The following is a 22,408-nucleotide window of genomic DNA, read 5'->3' as shown; positions in this document are numbered from 1 at the left end:
GCGTTTCGCTATCAGAATATTTAGCAGCGCGGTGTGTAAGTCCCGATCACGGGGATCGGGACACACACCGCTCTGCTAAGTGTCCCTTACCCATCCCCCGGCATCACTTACCCGACCATGCGGTGTCCCGAGTGGTCCCGTTGCGAGCGACGTCCTCCAGGCGGTCCCGGCGGCGCTGCGTCCCGGCGGCGCAGGTTGACCGCCAGATGAAGGGGCAGCCGACACGCCCCCTCAAAAAAAGCGCTATAGCAGAGCCAGAAATTGCCAAAGGCAGCGCTGCATCAGTCCCCCAAAAAATGTGAGTTCCTGGATTTAAATATCTATATTCAGGATGGCTGTTCGCATACTGCCAACTATTTTAAGGAGGTGAATGCAAACAGATACCTCGACTTTAACAGTTGCCATCTTAAATAATGGAAGAAGAACATTCCATTCGGTCAAATGAAAAGAATCCGAAGGAATTGTTCTTCCACACAAAAATACCTACAACAACTAGAGAACCTGGAGGATCGTTTTAAACAAAAAGGGTATCCCAAACCCCTTATACAAGGAGCACGCCAGAGAGTGGACGAATTAGAACAAAGTGCTTGCTTGAAAAATAATAAACAGGGTAATGCAGAGGGGGGTTATAATGATGAATTTGATTCTGTTTTTCTAACTAGGTATTACACTTCACACACCAATATTTTTTTTATAATTTTTTTTTTTTTTTTTTTTGTATAGGTAATATCACCAGCTCATATTATTGTGTCATGATTACTGGCACCATATGTAGTCCCCCAGTTACTCTTCTTTAGATGTTTTCCGTGTCCTGTGCAGTATCTCTCCCAGAAGTCCACTTGATGGCCCCCGTGGTGGTCTACACCCCGAAGTCATCAATTTTTACTCTAAGAGAGAGTGTGCAGCTGTTTCTGGAGACGGTCAACAATAACCTCTGCATGGTGGAATAATAGGTCACGATGTTTATCAGGATCAGTAGAAGCATCACCCACTCGATGATTATGATGGGGATTTCACGGATCTCGTCCCAGTCTTCATCATTATGGAATAATTCCTTTAATGTTTCATATCCAAAATAGAAAACTACACAGACAAAAGTCAGGCCACAGCAGGTGCATCTACTATGGTGGATGACTTTTTTTGCTCCTGGTAATTTATACATCTGGATGGACTGCCCAAGGTAGTATAAGGCTTCACATGTAATGGAAATTATCGTGCTGACAAAGTGTATCCTGGGATATTCTTCGGGGGACAATACATGCATAACAGCTGTGGAAAAACAGGAGGCCCACACAATGGCCAGCAGGATCCTCTGGATCAGGACCTGATGACCCCTGAACTCTTCAGTATGCATAACCATATACTTATAAATAAGAAAGGTTAGTACCAAAGTGCCAATGGACGTCCCTATAAATCCAATTCTGAATAATATGCTTTCGGGAAAGACATTTCCCACGTCACTGTGAAGGAAAAGAAACCAATGTTATTATGGATATTTCCTCACTCCCAACCCATGAAATAAGAATCATTTGCTTGTTTATCTTACCTGATGCTCATCAGTGGCGAGGCTGCATGGCCGAGGACGACCGTCATGATGTAGCTGGTGGCAAGCCAGGCCGCACACCAAAACGCCAACAGGAGGGGGACGAACCCCAGTCCTTTTAGCTCCATTTCAGACAAGTAGAAAAAGAAGACGCTAATCTCACTATTCTCACTAATCGCACTGGAACAGACTGAAGGCTCGGGCGGCTGTCAGTGGGATGTCAGGCCTCCAGCTGTCTATGACATCACATGTGACATGTCAGAATGACTGCTTGTTTCTTTGAGCTGCCATGATTTAGTATCTGCTATAGACAGAACCTGATGTTTTTACTATGGACCTTACAGACCTCAGAACCCAAGTAATTAGTGCAGGGGCTCCATTTTGATCATCTCATATTTCACATTATTTGAGTTCCAGGGCTCAGATACATTTGCACCCTCTATAGCAGTGGTCTTCAAGCTGTGAACCCCCAACCGCTGCAGAACCACAACTCCCAGCATGCCCAGACAGCAACTTTGCATAAGGAAATAGTCTAATTAAACTTTTCTTATATATAGAATCCCTGAAATCTCCAATCTCTCCTTTTATTGCTTTATGATCTGTGTTACTTATTTGTAAAAAACAATGTTTGTGATTGTCTTCCCCCCACACACTTATGGGCTATCTCTTCAAACGACTTTATTTGACCTAAAGCGTATAATTGATTTACATAAATAAGCCCCTTTTCATCCAAAAGAGTGAATCTTTAATTTTAAGGAACTCTTTAAGTGCTTTATTCGACCATAATGAAGTAAAGTCAAAACTCCATGTGATTTAAAAAATAAATTTAAGTTCCCCCCATACTTAATTATCTAGATATGCATGGGTGTAGTGAGTATCCCAGCTTCCAAAATCTCAAAAATATCCTTCATTTTTCAGAGGCTTTTTCAAAAATGAAAGAAGCGATCTGATTGGTTGCTATGGGCAACTCAGAAACTTTTCCTCTGGGCAGGTTTTGATAAATCTCCCTCTATGGGGGAGATTCATTAAGACCAGTGTAGAGGAAGAGTTGTGCAGTTGCCCATAGCAACCAGATTGCTTCTTTCATTTTTCACAATGCCTTTGCAAAATGAAAGAAGCGATCTGATTGGTTGCTATGGGCAACTCAGCATATTTTCCTGGAAAAGTTTCTGAGTTGCCCATAGCAACCAATCAGATTACTTCCTTCATTTTTCAGAGACTTTTTCAAAAATGAAAGAAGCGATCTGATTGGTTGCTATGGGCAACTCAGCAGCTTTCCCCATAGACCACAATGGGCCTACTGGTTTCAATGGGCAAAAAATCAGAGTTAATGCACTAGACACAGTTCTCTATACCATTAACCCCTTCCCGACCTATGACATACCTGTACGTCATGGGTGGCAAGGTGTTCCCGACCCATGACATACAGGTACGTCATGAACATTTTTGCCGCTACTCGCGGCATCCCGCAGCGCCCGGTAAGATGGTGGCTATCACTGATAGCCAGCCATCTTACCATGCGACCACGGGGGGTTTCATCCCCCACCCCCCCCCCAGCGATCGCTGCTATCAGCTGGTCAACTCTGACTAGCTAATAGCAGCGTTTCGCTATCAGAATATTTAGCAGCGCGGTGTGTAAGTCCCGATCACGGGGATCGGGACACACACCGCTCTGCTAAGTGTCCCTTACCCATCCCCCGGCATCACTTACCCGACCATGCGGTGTCCCGAGTGGTCCCGTTGCGAGCGACGTCCTCCAGGCGGTCCCGGCGGCGCTGCGTCCCGGCGGCGCAGGTTGACCGCCAGATGAAGGGGCAGCCGACACGCCCCCTCAAAAAAAGCGCTATAGCAGAGCCAGAAATTGCCAAAGGCAGCGCTGCATCAGTCCCCCAAAAAATGTGAGTTCCTGGATTTAAATATCTATATTCAGGATGGCTGTTCGCATACTGCCAACTATTTTAAGGAGGTGAATGCAAACAGATACCTCGACTTTAACAGTTGCCATCTTAAATAATGGAAGAAGAACATTCCATTCGGTCAAATGAAAAGAATCCGAAGGAATTGTTCTTCCACACAAAAATACCTACAACAACTAGAGAACCTGGAGGATCGTTTTAAACAAAAAGGGTATCCCAAACCCCTTATACAAGGAGCACGCCAGAGAGTGGACGAATTAGAACAAAGTGCTTGCTTGAAAAATAATAAACAGGGTAATGCAGAGGGGGGTTATAATGATGAATTTGATTCTGTTTTTCTAACTAGGTATTACACTTCACACACCAATATTTTTTTATAATTTTTTTTTTTTTTTTTTTTGTATAGGTAATATCACCAGCTCATATTATTGTGTCATGATTACTGGCACCATATGTAGTCCCCCAGTTATTCTTCTTTAGATGTTTTCCGTGTCCTGTGCAGTATCTCTCCCAGAAGTCCACTTGATGGCCCCCGTGGTGGTCTACACCCCGAAGTCATCAATTTTTACTCTAAGAGAGAGTGTGCAGCTGTTTCTGGAGACGGTCAACAATAACCTCTGCATGGTGGAATAATAGGTCACGATGTTTATCAGGATCAGTAGAAGCATCACCCACTCGATGATTATGATGGGGATTTCACGGATCTCGTCCCAGTCTTCATCATTATGGAATAATTCCTTTAATGTTTCATATCCAAAATAGAAAACTACACAGACAAAAGTCAGGCCACAGCAGGTGCATCTACTATGGTGGATGACTTTTTTTGCTCCTGGTAATTTATACATCTGGATGGACTGCCCAAGGTAGTATAAGGCTTCACATGTAATGGAAATTATCGTGCTGACAAAGTGTATCCTGGGATATTCTTCGGGGGACAATACATGCATAACAGCTGTGGAAAAACAGGAGGCCCACACAATGGCCAGCAGGATCCTCTGGATCAGGACCTGATGACCCCTGAACTCTTCAGTATGCATAACCATATACTTATAAATAAGAAAGGTTAGTACCAAAGTGCCAATGGACGTCCCTATAAATCCAATTCTGAATAATATGCTTTCGGGAAAGACATTTCCCACGTCACTGTGAAGGAAAAGAAACCAATGTTATTATGGATATTTCCTCACTCCCAACCCATGAAATAAGAATCATTTGCTTGTTTATCTTACCTGATGCTCATCAGTGGCGAGGCTGCATGGCCGAGGACGACCGTCATGATGTAGCTGGTGGCAAGCCAGGCCGCACACCAAAACGCCAACAGGAGGGGGACGAACCCCAGTCCTTTTAGCTCCATTTCAGACAAGTAGAAAAAGAAGACGCTAATCTCACTATTCTCACTAATCGCACTGGAACAGACTGAAGGCTCGGGCGGCTGTCAGTGGGATGTCAGGCCTCCAGCTGTCTATGACATCACATGTGACATGTCAGAATGACTGCTTGTTTCTTTGAGCTGCCATGATTTAGTATCTGCTATAGACAGAACCTGATGTTTTTACTATGGACCTTACAGACCTCAGAACCCAAGTAATTAGTGCAGGGGCTCCATTTTGATCATCTCATATTTCACATTATTTGAGTTCCAGGGCTCAGATACATTTGCACCCTCTATAGCAGTGGTCTTCAAGCTGTGAACCCCCAACCGCTGCAAAACCACAACTCCCAGCATGCCCAGACAGCAACTTTGCATAAGGAAATAGTCTAATTAAACTTTTCTTATATATAGAATCCCTGAAATCTCCAATCTCTCCTTTTATTGCTTTATGATCTGTGTTACTTATTTGTAAAAAACAATGTTTGTGATTGTCTTCCCCCCACACACTTATGGGCTATCTCTTCAAACGACTTTATTTGACCTAAAGCGTATAATTGATTTACATAAATAAGCCCCTTTTCATCCAAAAGAGTGAATCTTTAATTTTAAGGAACTCTTTAAGTGCTTTATTCGACCATAATGAAGTAAAGTCAAAACTCCATGTGATTTAAAAAATAAATTTAAGTTCCCCCCATACTTAATTATCTAGATATGCATGGGTGTAGTGAGTATCCCAGCTTCCAAAATCTCAAAAATATCCTTCATTTTTCAGAGGCTTTTTCAAAAATGAAAGAAGCGATCTGATTGGTTGCTATGGGCAACTCAGAAACTTTTCCTCTGGGCAGGTTTTGATAAATCTCCCTCTATGGGGGAGATTCATTAAGACCAGTGTAGAGGAAGAGTTGTGCAGTTGCCCATAGCAACCAGATTGCTTCTTTCATTTTTCACAATGCCTTTGCAAAATGAAAGAAGCGATCTGATTGGTTGCTATGGGCAACTCAGCATATTTTCCTGGAAAAGTTTCTGAGTTGCCCATAGCAACCAATCAGATTACTTCCTTCATTTTTCAGAGACTTTTTCAAAAATGAAAGAAGCGATCTGATTGGTTGCTATGGGCAACTCAGCAGCTTTCCCCATAGACCACAATGGGCCTACTGGTTTCAATGGGCAAAAAATCAGAGTTAATGCACTAGACACAGTTCTCTATACCATTAACCCCTTCCCGACCTATGACATACCTGTACGTCATGGGTGGCAAGGTGTTCCCGACCCATGACATACAGGTACGTCATGAACATTTTTGCCGCTACTCGCGGCATCCCGCAGCGCCCGGTAAGATGGTGGCTATCACTGATAGCCAGCCATCTTACCATGCGACCACGGGGGGTTTCATCCCCCACCCCCCCCCCCCCAGCGATCGCTGCTATCAGCTGGTCAACTCTGACTAGCTAATAGCAGCGTTTCGCTATCAGAATATTTAGCAGCGCGGTGTGTAAGTCCCGATCACGGGGATCGGGACACACACCGCTCTGCTAAGTGTCCCTTACCCATCCCCCGGCATCACTTACCCGACCATGCGGTGTCCCGAGTGGTCCCGTTGCGAGCGACGTCCTCCAGGCGGTCCCGGCGGCGCTGCGTCCCGGCGGCGCAGGTTGACCGCCAGATGAAGGGGCAGCCGACACGCCCCCTCAAAAAAAGCGCTATAGCAGAGCCAGAAATTGCCAAAGGCAGCGCTGCATCAGTCCCCCAAAAAATGTGAGTTCCTGGATTTAAATATCTATATTCAGGATGGCTGTTCGCATACTGCCAACTATTTTAAGGAGGTGAATGCAAACAGATACCTCGACTTTAACAGTTGCCATCTTAAATAATGGAAGAAGAACATTCCATTCGGTCAAATGAAAAGAATCCGAAGGAATTGTTCTTCCACACAAAAATACCTACAACAACTAGAGAACCTGGAGGATCGTTTTAAACAAAAAGGGTATCCCAAACCCCTTATACAAGGAGCACGCCAGAGAGTGGACGAATTAGAACAAAGTGCTTGCTTGAAAAATAATAAACAGGGTAATGCAGAGGGGGGTTATAATGATGAATTTGATTCTGTTTTTCTAACTAGGTATTACACTTCACACACCAATATTTTTTTATAATTTTTTTTTATTTTTTTTTTGTATAGGTAATATCACCAGCTCATATTATTGTGTCATGATTACTGGCACCATATGTAGTCCCCCAGTTATTCTTCTTTAGATGTTTTCCGTGTCCTGTGCAGTATCTCTCCCAGAAGTCCACTTGATGGCCCCCGTGGTGGTCTACACCCCGAAGTCATCAATTTTTACTCTAAGAGAGAGTGTGCAGCTGTTTCTGGAGACGGTCAACAATAACCTCTGCATGGTGGAATAATAGGTCACGATGTTTATCAGGATCAGTAGAAGCATCACCCACTCGATGATTATGATGGGGATTTCACGGATCTCGTCCCAGTCTTCATCATTATGGAATAATTCCTTTAATGTTTCATATCCAAAATAGAAAACTACACAGACAAAAGTCAGGCCACAGCAGGTGCATCTACTATGGTGGATGACTTTTTTTGCTCCTGGTAATTTATACATCTGGATGGACTGCCCAAGGTAGTATAAGGCTTCACATGTAATGGAAATTATCGTGCTGACAAAGTGTATCCTGGGATATTCTTCGGGGGACAATACATGCATAACAGCTGTGGAAAAACAGGAGGCCCACACAATGGCCAGCAGGATCCTCTGGATCAGGACCTGATGACCCCTGAACTCTTCAGTATGCATAACCATATACTTATAAATAAGAAAGGTTAGTACCAAAGTGCCAATGGACGTCCCTATAAATCCAATTCTGAATAATATGCTTTCGGGAAAGACATTTCCCACGTCACTGTGAAGGAAAAGAAACCAATGTTATTATGGATATTTCCTCACTCCCAACCCATGAAATAAGAATCATTTGCTTGTTTATCTTACCTGATGCTCATCAGTGGCGAGGCTGCATGGCCGAGGACGACCGTCATGATGTAGCTGGTGGCAAGCCAGGCCGCACACCAAAACGCCAACAGGAGGGGGACGAACCCCAGTCCTTTTAGCTCCATTTCAGACAAGTAGAAAAAGAAGACGCTAATCTCACTATTCTCACTAATCGCACTGGAACAGACTGAAGGCTCGGGCGGCTGTCAGTGGGATGTCAGGCCTCCAGCTGTCTATGACATCACATGTGACATGTCAGAATGACTGCTTGTTTCTTTGAGCTGCCATGATTTAGTATCTGCTATAGACAGAACCTGATGTTTTTACTATGGACCTTACAGACCTCAGAACCCAAGTAATTAGTGCAGGGGCTCCATTTTGATCATCTCATATTTCACATTATTTGAGTTCCAGGGCTCAGATACATTTGCACCCTCTATAGCAGTGGTCTTCAAGCTGTGAACCCCCAACCGCTGCAGAACCACAACTCCCAGCATGCCCAGACAGCAACTTTGCATAAGGAAATAGTCTAATTAAACTTTTCTTATATATAGAATCCCTGAAATCTCCAATCTCTCCTTTTATTGCTTTATGATCTGTGTTACTTATTTGTAAAAAACAATGTTTGTGATTGTCTTCCCCCCACACACTTATGGGCTATCTCTTCAAACGACTTTATTTGACCTAAAGCGTATAATTGATTTACATAAATAAGCCCCTTTTCATCCAAAAGAGTGAATCTTTAATTTTAAGGAACTCTTTAAGTGCTTTATTCGACCATAATGAAGTAAAGTCAAAACTCCATGTGATTTAAAAAATAAATTTAAGTTCCCCCCATACTTAATTATCTAGATATGCATGGGTGTAGTGAGTATCCCAGCTTCCAAAATCTCAAAAATATCCTTCATTTTTCAGAGGCTTTTTCAAAAATGAAAGAAGCGATCTGATTGGTTGCTATGGGCAACTCAGAAACTTTTCCTCTGGGCAGGTTTTGATAAATCTCCCTCTATGGGGGAGATTCATTAAGACCAGTGTAGAGGAAGAGTTGTGCAGTTGCCCATAGCAACCAGATTGCTTCTTTCATTTTTCACAATGCCTTTGCAAAATGAAAGAAGCGATCTGATTGGTTGCTATGGGCAACTCAGCAGCTTTCCCCATAGACCACAATGGGCCTACTGGTTTCAATGGGCAAAAAATCAGAGTTAATGCACTAGACACAGTTCTCTATACCATTAACCCCTTCCCGACCTATGACATACCTGTACGTCATGGGTGGCAAGGTGTTCCCGACCCATGACATACAGGTACGTCATGAACATTTTTGCCGCTACTCGCGGCATCCCGCAGCGCCCGGTAAGATGGTGGCTATCACTGATAGCCAGCCATCTTACCATGCGACCATGGGGGGTTTCATCCCCCACCCCCCCCCCCCCCAGCGATCGCTGCTATCAGCTGGTCAACTCTGACTAGCTAATAGCAGCGTTTCGCTATCAGAATATTTAGCAGCGCGGTGTGTAAGTCCCGATCACGGGGATCGGGACACACACCGCTCTGCTAAGTGTCCCTTACCCATCCCCCGGCATCACTTACCCGACCATGCAGTGTCCCGAGTGGTCCCGTTGCGAGCGACGTCCTCCAGGCGGTCCCGGCGGCGCTGCGTCCCGGCGGCGCAGGTTGACCGCCAGATGAAGGGGCAGCCGACACGCCCCCTCAAAAAAAGCGCTATAGCAGAGCCAGAAATTGCCAAAGGCAGCGCTGCATCAGTCCCCCAAAAAATGTGAGTTCCTGGATTTAAATATCTATATTCAGGATGGCTGTTCGCATACTGCCAACTATTTTAAGGAGGTGAATGCAAACAGATACCTCGACTTTAACAGTTGCCATCTTAAATAATGGAAGAAGAACATTCCATTCGGTCAAATGAAAAGAATCCGAAGGAATTGTTCTTCCACACAAAAATACCTACAACAACTAGAGAACCTGGAGGATCGTTTTAAACAAAAAGGGTATCCCAAACCCCTTATACAAGGAGCACGCCAGAGAGTGGACGAATTAGAACAAAGTGCTTGCTTGAAAAATAATAAACAGGGTAATGCAGAGGGGGGTTATAATGATGAATTTGATTCTGTTTTTCTAACTAGGTATTACACTTCACACACCAATATTTTTTTATAATTTTTTTTTTTTTTGTATAGGTAATATCACCAGCTCATATTATTGTGTCATGATTACTGGCACCATATGTAGTCCCCCAGTTATTCTTCTTTAGATGTTTTCCGTGTCCTGTGCAGTATCTCTCCCAGAAGTCCACTTGATGGCCCCCGTGGTGGTCTACACCCCGAAGTCATCAATTTTTACTCTAAGAGAGAGTGTGCAGCTGTTTCTGGAGACGGTCAACAATAACCTCTGCATGGTGGAATAATAGGTCACGATGTTTATCAGGATCAGTAGAAGCATCACCCACTCGATGATTATGATGGGGATTTCACGGATCTCGTCCCAGTCTTCATCATTATGGAATAATTCCTTTAATGTTTCATATCCAAAATAGAAAACTACACAGACAAAAGTCAGGCCACAGCAGGTGCATCTACTATGGTGGATGACTTTTTTTGCTCCTGGTAATTTATACATCTGGATGGACTGCCCAAGGTAGTATAAGGCTTCACATGTAATGGAAATTATCGTGCTGACAAAGTGTATCCTGGGATATTCTTCGGGGGACAATACATGCATAACAGCTGTGGAAAAACAGGAGGCCCACACAATGGCCAGCAGGATCCTCTGGATCAGGACCTGATGACCCCTGAACTCTTCAGTATGCATAACCATATACTTATAAATAAGAAAGGTTAGTACCAAAGTGCCAATGGACGTCCCTATGAATCCAATTCTGAATAATATGCTTTCGGGAAAGACATTTCCCACGTCACTGTGAAGGAAAAGAAACCAATGTTATTATGGATATTTCCTCACTCCCAACCCATGAAATAAGAATCATTTGCTTGTTTATCTTACCTGATGCTCATCAGTGGCGAGGCTGCATGGCCGAGGACGACCGTCATGATGTAGCTGGTGGCAAGCCAGGCCGCACACCAAAACGCCAACAGGAGGGGGACGAACCCCAGTCCTTTTAGCTCCATTTCAGACAAGTAGAAAAAGAAGACGCTAATCTCACTATTCTCACTAATCGCACTGGAACAGACTGAAGGCTCGGGCGGCTGTCAGTGGGATGTCAGGCCTCCAGCTGTCTATGACATCACATGTGACATGTCAGAATGACTGCTTGTTTCTTTGAGCTGCCATGATTTAGTATCTGCTATAGACAGAACCTGATGTTTTTACTATGGACCTTACAGACCTCAGAACCCAAGTAATTAGTGCAGGGGCTCCATTTTGATCATCTCATATTTCACATTATTTGAGTTCCAGGGCTCAGATACATTTGCACCCTCTATAGCAGTGGTCTTCAAGCTGTGAACCCCCAACCGCTGCAGAACCACAACTCCCAGCATGCCCAGACAGCAACTTTGCATAAGGAAATAGTCTAATTAAACTTTTCTTATATATAGAATCCCTGAAATCTCCAATCTCTCCTTTTATTGCTTTATGATCTGTGTTACTTATTTGTAAAAAACAATGTTTGTGATTGTCTTCCCCCCACACACTTATGGGCTATCTCTTCAAACGACTTTATTTGACCTAAAGCGTATAATTGATTTACATAAATAAGCCCCTTTTCATCCAAAAGAGTGAATCTTTAATTTTAAGGAACTCTTTAAGTGCTTTATTCGACCATAATGAAGTAAAGTCAAAACTCCATGTGATTTAAAAAATAAATTTAAGTTCCCCCCATACTTAATTATCTAGATATGCATGGGTGTAGTGAGTATCCCAGCTTCCAAAATCTCAAAAATATCCTTCATTTTTCAGAGGCTTTTTCAAAAATGAAAGAAGCGATCTGATTGGTTGCTATGGGCAACTCAGAAACTTTTCCTCTGGGCAGGTTTTGATAAATCTCCCTCTATGGGGGAGATTCATTAAGACCAGTGTAGAGGAAGAGTTGTGCAGTTGCCCATAGCAACCAGATTGCTTCTTTCATTTTTCACAATGCCTTTGCAAAATGAAAGAAGCGATCTGATTGGTTGCTATGGGCAACTCAGCATATTTTCCTGGAAAAGTTTCTGAGTTGCCCATAGCAACCAATCAGATTACTTCCTTCATTTTTCAGAGACTTTTTCAAAAATGAAAGAAGCGATCTGATTGGTTGCTATGGGCAACTCAGCAGCTTTCCCCATAGACCACAATGGGCCTACTGGTTTCAATGGGCAAAAAATCAGAGTTAATGCACTAGACACAGTTCTCTATACCATTAACCCCTTCCCGACCTATGACATACCTGTACGTCATGGGTGGCAAGGTGTTCCCGACCCATGACATACAGGTACGTCATGAACATTTTTGCCGCTACTCGCGGCATCCCGCAGCGCCCGGTAAGATGGTGGCTATCACTGATAGCCAGCCATCTTACCATGCGACCACGGGGGGTTTCATCCCCCACCCCCCCCCCCCAGCGATCGCTGCTATCAGCTGGTCAACTCTGACTAGCTAATAGCAGCGTTTCGCTATCAGAATATTTAGCAGCGCGGTGTGTAAGTCCCGATCACGGGGATCGGGACACACACCGCTCTGCTAAGTGTCCCTTACCCATCCCCCGGCATCACTTACCCGACCATGCGGTGTCCCGAGTGGTCCCGTTGCGAGCGACGTCCTCCAGGCGGTCCCGGCGGCGCTGCGTCCCGGCGGCGCAGGTTGACCGCCAGATGAAGGGGCAGCCGACACGCCCCCTCAAAAAAAGCGCTATAGCAGAGCCAGAAATTGCCAAAGGCAGCGCTGCATCAGTCCCCCAAAAAATGTGAGTTCCTGGATTTAAATATCTATATTCAGGATGGCTGTTCGCATACTGCCAACTATTTTAAGGAGGTGAATGCAAACAGATACCTCGACTTTAACAGTTGCCATCTTAAATAATGGAAGAAGAACATTCCATTCGGTCAAATGAAAAGAATCCGAAGGAATTGTTCTTCCACACAAAAATACCTACAACAACTAGAGAACCTGGAGGATCGTTTTAAACAAAAAGGGTATCCCAAACCCCTTATACAAGGAGCACGCCAGAGAGTGGACGAATTAGAACAAAGTGCTTGCTTGAAAAATAATAAACAGGGTAATGCAGAGGGGGGTTATAATGATGAATTTGATTCTGTTTTTCTAACTAGGTATTACACTTCACACACCAATATTTTTTTATAATTTTTTTTTTTTTTTTTTTTTGTATAGGTAATATCACCAGCTCATATTATTGTGTCATGATTACTGGCACCATATGTAGTCCCCCAGTTATTCTTCTTTAGATGTTTTCCGTGTCCTGTGCAGTATCTCTCCCAGAAGTCCACTTGATGGCCCCCGTGGTGGTCTACACCCCGAAGTCATCAATTTTTACTCTAAGAGAGAGTGTGCAGCTGTTTCTGGAGACGGTCAACAATAACCTCTGCATGGTGGAATAATAGGTCACGATGTTTATCAGGATCAGTAGAAGCATCACCCACTCGATGATTATGATGGGGATTTCACGGATCTCGTCCCAGTCTTCATCATTATGGAATAATTCCTTTAATGTTTCATATCCAAAATAGAAAACTACACAGACAAAAGTCAGGCCACAGCAGGTGCATCTACTATGGTGGATGACTTTTTTTGCTCCTGGTAATTTATACATCTGGATGGACTGCCCAAGGTAGTATAAGGCTTCACATGTAATGGAAATTATCGTGCTGACAAAGTGTATCCTGGGATATTCTTCGGGGGACAATACATGCATAACAGCTGTGGAAAAACAGGAGGCCCACACAATGGCCAGCAGGATCCTCTGGATCAGGACCTGATGACCCCTGAACTCTTCAGTATGCATAACCATATACTTATAAATAAGAAAGGTTAGTACCAAAGTGCCAATGGACGTCCCTATGAATCCAATTCTGAATAATATGCTTTCGGGAAAGACATTTCCCACGTCACTGTGAAGGAAAAGAAACCAATGTTATTATGGATATTTCCTCACTCCCAACCCATGAAATAAGAATCATTTGCTTGTTTATCTTACCTGATGCTCATCAGTGGCGAGGCTGCATGGCCGAGGACGACCGTCATGATGTAGCTGGTGGCAAGCCAGGCCGCACACCAAAACGCCAACAGGAGGGGGACGAACCCCAGTCCTTTTAGCTCCATTTCAGACAAGTAGAAAAAGAAGACGCTAATCTCACTATTCTCACTAATCGCACTGGAACAGACTGAAGGCTCGGGCGGCTGTCAGTGGGATGTCAGGCCTCCAGCTGTCTATGACATCACATGTGACATGTCAGAATGACTGCTTGTTTCTTTGAGCTGCCATGATTTAGTATCTGCTATAGACAGAACCTGATGTTTTTACTATGGACCTTACAGACCTCAGAACCCAAGTAATTAGTGCAGGGGCTCCATTTTGATCATCTCATATTTCACATTATTTGAGTTCCAGGGCTCAGATACATTTGCACCCTCTATAGCAGTGGTCTTCAAGCTGTGAACCCCCAACCGCTGCAGAACCACAACTCCCAGCATGCCCAGACAGCAACTTTGCATAAGGAAATAGTCTAATTAAACTTTTCTTATATATAGAATCCCTGAAATCTCCAATCTCTCCTTTTATTGCTTTATGATCTGTGTTACTTATTTGTAAAAAACAATGTTTGTGATTGTCTTCCCCCCACACACTTATGGGCTATCTCTTCAAACGACTTTATTTGACCTAAAGCGTATAATTGATTTACATAAATAAGCCCCTTTTCATCCAAAAGAGTGAATCTTTAATTTTAAGGAACTCTTTAAGTGCTTTATTCGACCATAATGAAGTAAAGTCAAAACTCCATGTGATTTAAAAAATAAATTTAAGTTCCCCCCATACTTAATTATCTAGATATGCATGGGTGTAGTGAGTATCCCAGCTTCCAAAATCTCAAAAATATCCTTCATTTTTCAGAGGCTTTTTCAAAAATGAAAGAAGCGATCTGATTGGTTGCTATGGGCAACTCAGAAACTTTTCCTCTGGGCAGGTTTTGATAAATCTCCCTCTATGGGGGAGATTCATTAAGACCAGTGTAGAGGAAGAGTTGTGCAGTTGCCCATAGCAACCAGATTGCTTCTTTCATTTTTCACAATGCCTTTGCAAAATGAAAGAAGCGATCTGATTGGTTGCTATGGGCAACTCAGCATATTTTCCTGGAAAAGTTTCTGAGTTGCCCATAGCAACCAATCAGATTACTTCCTTCATTTTTCAGAGACTTTTTCAAAAATGAAAGAAGCGATCTGATTGGTTGCTATGGGCAACTCAGCAGCTTTCCCCATAGACCACAATGGGCCTACTGGTTTCAATGGGCAAAAAATCAGAGTTAATGCACTAGACACAGTTCTCTATACCATTAACCCCTTCCCGACCTATGACATACCTGTACGTCATGGGTGGCAAGGTGTTCCCGACCCATGACATACAGGTACGTCATGAACATTTTTGCCGCTACTCGCGGCATCCCGCAGCGCCCGGTAAGATGGTGGCTATCACTGATAGCCAGCCATCTTACCATGCGACCACGGGGGGTTTCATCCCCCACCCCCCCCCCCAGCGATCGCTGCTATCAGCTGGTCAACTCTGACTAGCTAATAGCAGCGTTTCGCTATCAGAATATTTAGCAGCGCGGTGTGTAAGTCCCGATCACGGGGATCGGGACACACACCGCTCTGCTAAGTGTCCCTTACCCATCCCCCGGCATCACTTACCCGACCATGCGGTGTCCCGAGTGGTCCCGTTGCGAGCGACGTCCTCCAGGCGGTCCCGGCGGCGCTGCGTCCCGGCGGCGCAGGTTGACCGCCAGATGAAGGGGCAGCCGACACGCCCCCTCAAAAAAAGCGCTATAGCAGAGCCAGAAATTGCCAAAGGCAGCGCTGCATCAGTCCCCCAAAAAATGTGAGTTCCTGGATTTAAATATCTATATTCAGGATGGCTGTTCGCATACTGCCAACTATTTTAAGGAGGTGAATGCAAACAGATACCTCGACTTTAACAGTTGCCATCTTAAATAATGGAAGAAGAACATTCCATTCGGTCAAATGAAAAGAATCCGAAGGAATTGTTCTTCCACACAAAAATACCTACAACAACTAGAGAACCTGGAGGATCGTTTTAAACAAAAAGGGTATCCCAAACCCCTTATACAAGGAGCACGCCAGAGAGTGGACGAATTAGAACAAAGTGCTTGCTTGAAAAATAATAAACAGGGTAATGCAGAGGGGGGTTATAATGATGAATTTGATTCTGTTTTTCTAACTAGGTATTACACTTCACACACCAATATTTTTTTATAATTTTTTTTTTTTTTTTTTTTGTATAGGTAATATCACCAGCTCATATTATTGTGTCATGATTACTGGCACCATATGTAGTCCCCCAGTTATTCTTCTTTAGATGTTTTCCGTGTCCTGTGCAGTATCTCTCCCAGAAGTCCACTTGATGGCCCCCGTGGTGGTCTACACCCCGAAGTCATCAATTTTTACTCTAAGAGAGAGTGTGCAGCTGTTTCTGGAGACGGTCAACAATAACCTCTGCATGGTGGAATAATAGGTCACGATGTTTATCAGGATCAGTAGAAGCATCACCCACTCGATGATTATGATGGGGATTTCACGGATCTCGTCCCAGTCTTCATCATTATGGAATAATTCCTTTAATGTTTCATATCCAAAATAGAAAACTACACAGACAAAAGTCAGGCCACAGCAGGTGCATCTACTATGGTGGATGACTTTTTTTGCTCCTGGTAATTTATACATCTGGATGGACTGCCCAAGGTAGTATAAGGCTTCACATGTAATGGAAATTATCGTGCTGACAAAGTGTATCCTGGGATATTCTTCGGGGGACAATACATGCATAACAGCTGTGGAAAAACAGGAGGCCCACACAATGGCCAGCAGGATCCTCTGGATCAGGACCTGATGACCCCTGAACTCTTCAGTATGCATAACCATATACTTATAAATAAGAAAGGTTAGTACCAAAGTGCCAATGGACGTCCCTATAAATCCAATTCTGAATAATATGCTTTCGGGAAAGACATTTCCCACGTCACTGTGAAGGAAAAGAAACCAATGTTATTATGGATATTTCCTCACTCCCAACCCATGAAATAAGAATCATTTGCTTGTTTATCTTACCTGATGCTCATCAGTGGCGAGGCTGCATGGCCGAGGACGACCGTCATGATGTAGCTGGTGGCAAGCCAGGCCGCACACCAAAACGCCAACAGGAGGGGGACGAACCCCAGTCCTTTTAGCTCCATTTCAGACAAGTAGAAAAAGAAGACGCTAATCTCACTATTCTCACTAATCGCACTGGAACAGACTGAAGGCTCGGGCGGCTGTCAGTGGGATGTCAGGCCTCCAGCTGTCTATGACATCACATGTGACATGTCAGAATGACTGCTTGTTTCTTTGAGCTGCCATGATTTAGTATCTGCTATAGACAGAACCTGATGTTTTTACTATGGACCTTACAGACCTCAGAACCCAAGTAATTAGTGCAGGGGCTCCATTTTGATCATCTCATATTTCACATTATTTGAGTTCCAGGGCTCAGATACATTTGCACCCTCTATAGCAGTGGTCTTCAAGCTGTGAACCCCCAACCGCTGCAGAACCACAACTCCCAGCATGCCCAGACAGCAACTTTGCATAAGGAAATAGTCTAATTAAACTTTTCTTATATATAGAATCCCTGAAATCTCCAATCTCTCCTTTTATTGCTTTATGATCTGTGTTACTTATTTGTAAAAAACAATGTTTGTGATTGTCTTCCCCCCACACACTTATGGGCTATCTCTTCAAACGACTTTATTTGACCTAAAGCGTATAATTGATTTACATAAATAAGCCCCTTTTCATCCAAAAGAGTGAATCTTTAATTTTAAGGAACTCTTTAAGTGCTTTATTCGACCATAATGAAGTAAAGTCAAAACTCCATGTGATTTAAAAAATAAATTTAAGTTCCCCCCATACTTAATTATCTAGATATGCATGGGTGTAGTGAGTATCCCAGCTTCCAAAATCTCAAAAATATCCTTCATTTTTCAGAGGCTTTTTCAAAAATGAAAGAAGCGATCTGATTGGTTGCTATGGGCAACTCAGAAACTTTTCCTCTGGGCAGGTTTTGATAAATCTCCCTCTATGGGGGAGATTCATTAAGACCAGTGTAGAGGAAGAGTTGTGCAGTTGCCCATAGCAACCAGATTGCTTCTTTCATTTTTCACAATGCCTTTGCAAAATGAAAGAAGCGATCTGATTGGTTGCTATGGGCAACTCAGCATATTTTCCTGGAAAAGTTTCTGAGTTGCCCATAGCAACCAATCAGATTACTTCCTTCATTTTTCAGAGACTTTTTCAAAAATGAAAGAAGCGATCTGATTGGTTGCTATGGGCAACTCAGCAGCTTTCCCCATAGACCACAATGGGCCTACTGGTTTCAATGGGCAAAAAATCAGAGTTAATGCACTAGACACAGTTCTCTATACCATTAACCCCTTCCCGACCTATGACATACCTGTACGTCATGGGTGGCAAGGTGTTCCCGACCCATGACATACAGGTACGTCATGAACATTTTTGCCGCTACTCGCGGCATCCCGCAGCGCCCGGTAAGATGGTGGCTATCACTGATAGCCAGCCATCTTACCATGCGACCACGGGGGGTTTCATCCCCCACCCCCCCCCCCCAGCGATCGCTGCTATCAGCTGGTCAACTCTGACTAGCTAATAGCAGCGTTTCGCTATCAGAATATTTAGCAGCGCGGTGTGTAAGTCCCGATCACGGGGATCGGGACACACACCGCTCTGCTAAGTGTCCCTTACCCATCCCCCGGCATCACTTACCCGACCATGCGGTGTCCCGAGTGGTCCCGTTGCGAGCGACGTCCTCCAGGCGGTCCCGGCGGCGCTGCGTCCCGGCGGCGCAGGTTGACCGCCAGATGAAGGGGCAGCCGACACGCCCCCTCAAAAAAAGCGCTATAGCAGAGCCAGAAATTGCCAAAGGCAGCGCTGCATCAGTCCCCCAAAAAATGTGAGTTCCTGGATTTAAATATCTATATTCAGGATGGCTGTTCGCATACTGCCAACTATTTTAAGGAGGTGAATGCAAACAGATACCTCGACTTTAACAGTTGCCATCTTAAATAATGGAAGAAGAACATTCCATTCGGTCAAATGAAAAGAATCCGAAGGAATTGTTCTTCCACACAAAAATACCTACAACAACTAGAGAACCTGGAGGATCGTTTTAAACAAAAAGGGTATCCCAAACCCCTTATACAAGGAGCACGCCAGAGAGTGGACGAATTAGAACAAAGTGCTTGCTTGAAAAATAATAAACAGGGTAATGCAGAGGGGGGTTATAATGATGAATTTGATTCTGTTTTTCTAACTAGGTATTACACTTCACACACCAATATTTTTTTATAATTTTTTTTTTGTATAGGTAATATCACCAGCTCATATTATTGTGTCATGATTACTGGCACCATATGTAGTCCCCCAGTTATTCTTCTTTAGATGTTTTCCGTGTCCTGTGCAGTATCTCTCCCAGAAGTCCACTTGATGGCCCCCGTGGTGGTCTACACCCCGAAGTCATCAATTTTTACTCTAAGAGAGAGTGTGCAGCTGTTTCTGGAGACGGTCAACAATAACCTCTGCATGGTGGAATAATAGGTCACGATGTTTATCAGGATCAGTAGAAGCATCACCCACTCGATGATTATGATGGGGATTTCACGGATCTCGTCCCAGTCTTCATCATTATGGAATAATTCCTTTAATGTTTCATATCCAAAATAGAAAACTACACAGACAAAAGTCAGGCCACAGCAGGTGCATCTACTATGGTGGATGACTTTTTTTGCTCCTGGTAATTTATACATCTGGATGGACTGCCCAAGGTAGTATAAGGCTTCACATGTAATGGAAATTATCGTGCTGACAAAGTGTATCCTGGGATATTCTTCGGGGGACAATACATGCATAACAGCTGTGGAAAAACAGGAGGCCCACACAATGGCCAGCAGGATCCTCTGGATCAGGACCTGATGACCCCTGAACTCTTCAGTATGCATAACCATATACTTATAAATAAGAAAGGTTAGTACCAAAGTGCCAATGGACGTCCCTATAAATCCAATTCTGAATAATATGCTTTCGGGAAAGACATTTCCCACGTCACTGTGAAGGAAAAGAAACCAATGTTATTATGGATATTTCCTCACTCCCAACCCATGAAATAAGAATCATGTGCTTGTTTATCTTACCTGATGCTCATCAGTGGCGAGGCTGCATGGCCGAGGACGACCGTCATGATGTAGCTGGTGGCAAGCCAGGCCGCACACCAAAACGCCAACAGGAGGGGGACGAACCCCAGTCCTTTTAGCTCCATTTCAGACAAGTAGAAAAAGAAGACGCTAATCTCACTGGTGGAGATTTATCAAAACCTGTCCGGAGGAAAAGTTGCTGAGTTGCCCATAGTAACCAATCAGATCGCTTCTTTCATCTTTAAAAGGGCCTGTGCAAAATGAAAGAAGCGATCTGATTGGTTGCTATGGGCAACTGGGCAACTTTCCTCTGCACAGGTTTTGATAAATCTCCCCCACTATTCTCACTAATCGCACTGGAACAGACTGAAGGCTCGGGCGGCTGTCAGTGGGATGTCAGGCCTCCAGCTGTTTATGACATCACATGTGACATGTCAGAATGACTGCTTGTTTCTTTGAGCTGCCATGATTTAGTATCTGCTATAGACAGAACCTGATGTTTTTACTATGGACCTTACAGACCTCAGAACCCAAGTAATTAGTGCAGGGGCTCCATTTTGATCATCTCATATTTCACATTATTTGAGTTCCAGGGCTCAGATACATTTGCACCCTCTATAGCAGTGGTCTTCAAGCTGTGAACCCCCAACCGCTGCAGAACCACAACTCCCAGCATGCCCAGACAGCAACTTTGCATAAGGAAATAGTCTAATTAAACTTTTCTTATATATAGAATCCCTGAAATCTCCAATCTCTCCTTTTATTGCTTTATGATCTGTGTTACTTATTTGTAAAAAACAATGTTTGTGATTGTCTTCCCCCCACACACTTATGGGCTATCTCTTCAAACGACTTTATTTGACCTAAAGCGTATAATTGATTTACATAAATAAGCCCCTTTTCATCCAAAAGAGTGAATCTTTAATTTTAAGGAACTCTTTAAGTGCTTTATTCGACCATAATGAAGTAAAGTCAAAACTCCATGTGATTTAAAAAATAAATTTAAGTTCCCCCCATACTTAATTATCTAGATATGCATGGGTGTAGTGAGTATCCCAGCTTCCAAAATCTCAAAAATATCCTTCATTTTTCAGAGGCTTTTTCAAAAATGAAAGAAGCGATCTGATTGGTTGCTATGGGCAACTCAGAAACTTTTCCTCTGGGCAGGTTTTGATAAATCTCCCTCTATGGGGGAGATTCATTAAGACCAGTGTAGAGGAAGAGTTGTGCAGTTGCCCATAGCAACCAGATTGCTTCTTTCATTTTTCACAATGCCTTTGCAAAATGAAAGAAGCGATCTGATTGGTTGCTATGGGCAACTCAGCATATTTTCCTGGAAAAGTTTCTGAGTTGCCCATAGCAACCAATCAGATTACTTCCTTCATTTTTCAGAGACTTTTTCAAAAATGAAAGAAGCGATCTGATTGGTTGCTATGGGCAACTCAGCAGCTTTCCCCATAGACCACAATGGGCCTACTGGTTTCAATGGGCAAAAAATCAGAGTTAATGCACTAGACACAGTTCTCTATACCATTAACCCCTTCCCGACCTATGACATACCTGTACGTCATGGGTGGCAAGGTGTTCCCGACCCATGACATACAGGTACGTCATGAACATTTTTGCCGCTACTCGCGGCATCCCGCAGCGCCCGGTAAGATGGTGGCTATCACTGATAGCCAGCCATCTTACCATGCGACCACGGGGGGTTTCATCCCCCACCCCCCCCCCCCAGCGATCGCTGCTATCAGCTGGTCAACTCTGACTAGCTAATAGCAGCGTTTCGCTATCAGAATATTTAGCAGCGCGGTGTGTAAGTCCCGATCACGGGGATCGGGACACACACCGCTCTGCTAAGTGTCCCTTACCCATCCCCCGGCATCACTTACCCGACCATGCGGTGTCCCGAGTGGTCCCGTTGCGAGCGACGTCCTCCAGGCGGTCCCGGCGGCGCTGCGTCCCGGCGGCGCAGGTTGACCGCCAGATGAAGGGGCAGCCGACACGCCCCCTCAAAAAAAGCGCTATAGCAGAGCCAGAAATTGCCAAAGGCAGCGCTGCATCAGTCCCCCAAAAAATGTGAGTTCCTGGATTTAAATATCTATATTCAGGATGGCTGTTCGCATACTGCCAACTAT

The 22,408-nt window shown here is 44.0% G+C and overlaps 5 protein-coding genes across 5 annotated transcripts; all 5 read right to left on the bottom strand.

Moving 5' to 3' along the window:
• Window positions 1–414: 414 nt before the first annotated feature.
• Window positions 415–2,002, bottom strand: LOC130310212 (uncharacterized). Its single transcript, XM_056552384.1, has 2 exons — window positions 1,547–2,002; window positions 415–1,460 (listed from the first exon to the last, which is right to left on the bottom strand). The coding sequence occupies exons 1-2, from the start codon at window positions 1,669–1,671 to the stop codon at window positions 860–862; spliced, it is 726 nt and encodes a 241-aa protein (XP_056408359.1). The 5' UTR covers window positions 1,672–2,002; the 3' UTR covers window positions 415–859.
• Window positions 2,003–3,803: 1,801 nt separating this feature from the next.
• Window positions 3,804–5,335, bottom strand: LOC130310211 (uncharacterized). Its single transcript, XM_056552383.1, has 2 exons — window positions 4,689–5,335; window positions 3,804–4,602 (listed from the first exon to the last, which is right to left on the bottom strand). Exons 1-2 carry the CDS (start codon window positions 4,811–4,813, stop codon window positions 4,002–4,004), a joined length of 726 nt encoding a protein of 241 aa, XP_056408358.1. The 5' UTR covers window positions 4,814–5,335; the 3' UTR covers window positions 3,804–4,001.
• A 1,688-nt stretch (window positions 5,336–7,023) lies between these two features.
• Window positions 7,024–8,289, bottom strand: LOC130310217 (uncharacterized). The gene is made up of 2 exons (XM_056552389.1): window positions 7,834–8,289; window positions 7,024–7,747 (listed from the first exon to the last, which is right to left on the bottom strand). The coding sequence occupies exons 1-2, from the start codon at window positions 7,956–7,958 to the stop codon at window positions 7,147–7,149; spliced, it is 726 nt and encodes a 241-aa protein (XP_056408364.1). The 5' UTR covers window positions 7,959–8,289; the 3' UTR covers window positions 7,024–7,146.
• A 7,965-nt stretch (window positions 8,290–16,254) lies between these two features.
• LOC130310214 (uncharacterized) lies at window positions 16,255–17,595 on the bottom strand. Its single transcript, XM_056552386.1, has 2 exons — window positions 17,140–17,595; window positions 16,255–17,053 (listed from the first exon to the last, which is right to left on the bottom strand). The coding sequence occupies exons 1-2, from the start codon at window positions 17,262–17,264 to the stop codon at window positions 16,453–16,455; spliced, it is 726 nt and encodes a 241-aa protein (XP_056408361.1). The 5' UTR covers window positions 17,265–17,595; the 3' UTR covers window positions 16,255–16,452.
• A 1,653-nt stretch (window positions 17,596–19,248) lies between these two features.
• LOC130310220 (uncharacterized) lies at window positions 19,249–20,495 on the bottom strand. Its single transcript, XM_056552390.1, has 2 exons — window positions 20,274–20,495; window positions 19,249–20,187 (listed from the first exon to the last, which is right to left on the bottom strand). Exons 1-2 carry the CDS (start codon window positions 20,396–20,398, stop codon window positions 19,587–19,589), a joined length of 726 nt encoding a protein of 241 aa, XP_056408365.1. The 5' UTR covers window positions 20,399–20,495; the 3' UTR covers window positions 19,249–19,586.
• Window positions 20,496–22,408: the final 1,913 nt, after the last annotated feature.

Source organism: Hyla sarda, unplaced genomic scaffold, assembly GCF_029499605.1.
Source record: "Hyla sarda isolate aHylSar1 unplaced genomic scaffold, aHylSar1.hap1 scaffold_1562, whole genome shotgun sequence".
In the NCBI taxonomy this organism is placed as follows: Eukaryota; Metazoa; Chordata; class Amphibia; order Anura; family Hylidae; genus Hyla; species Hyla sarda.
Note: the sequence above shows the minus strand (reverse complement) of the source record. Positions and strands in the feature narration are given on the sequence as shown.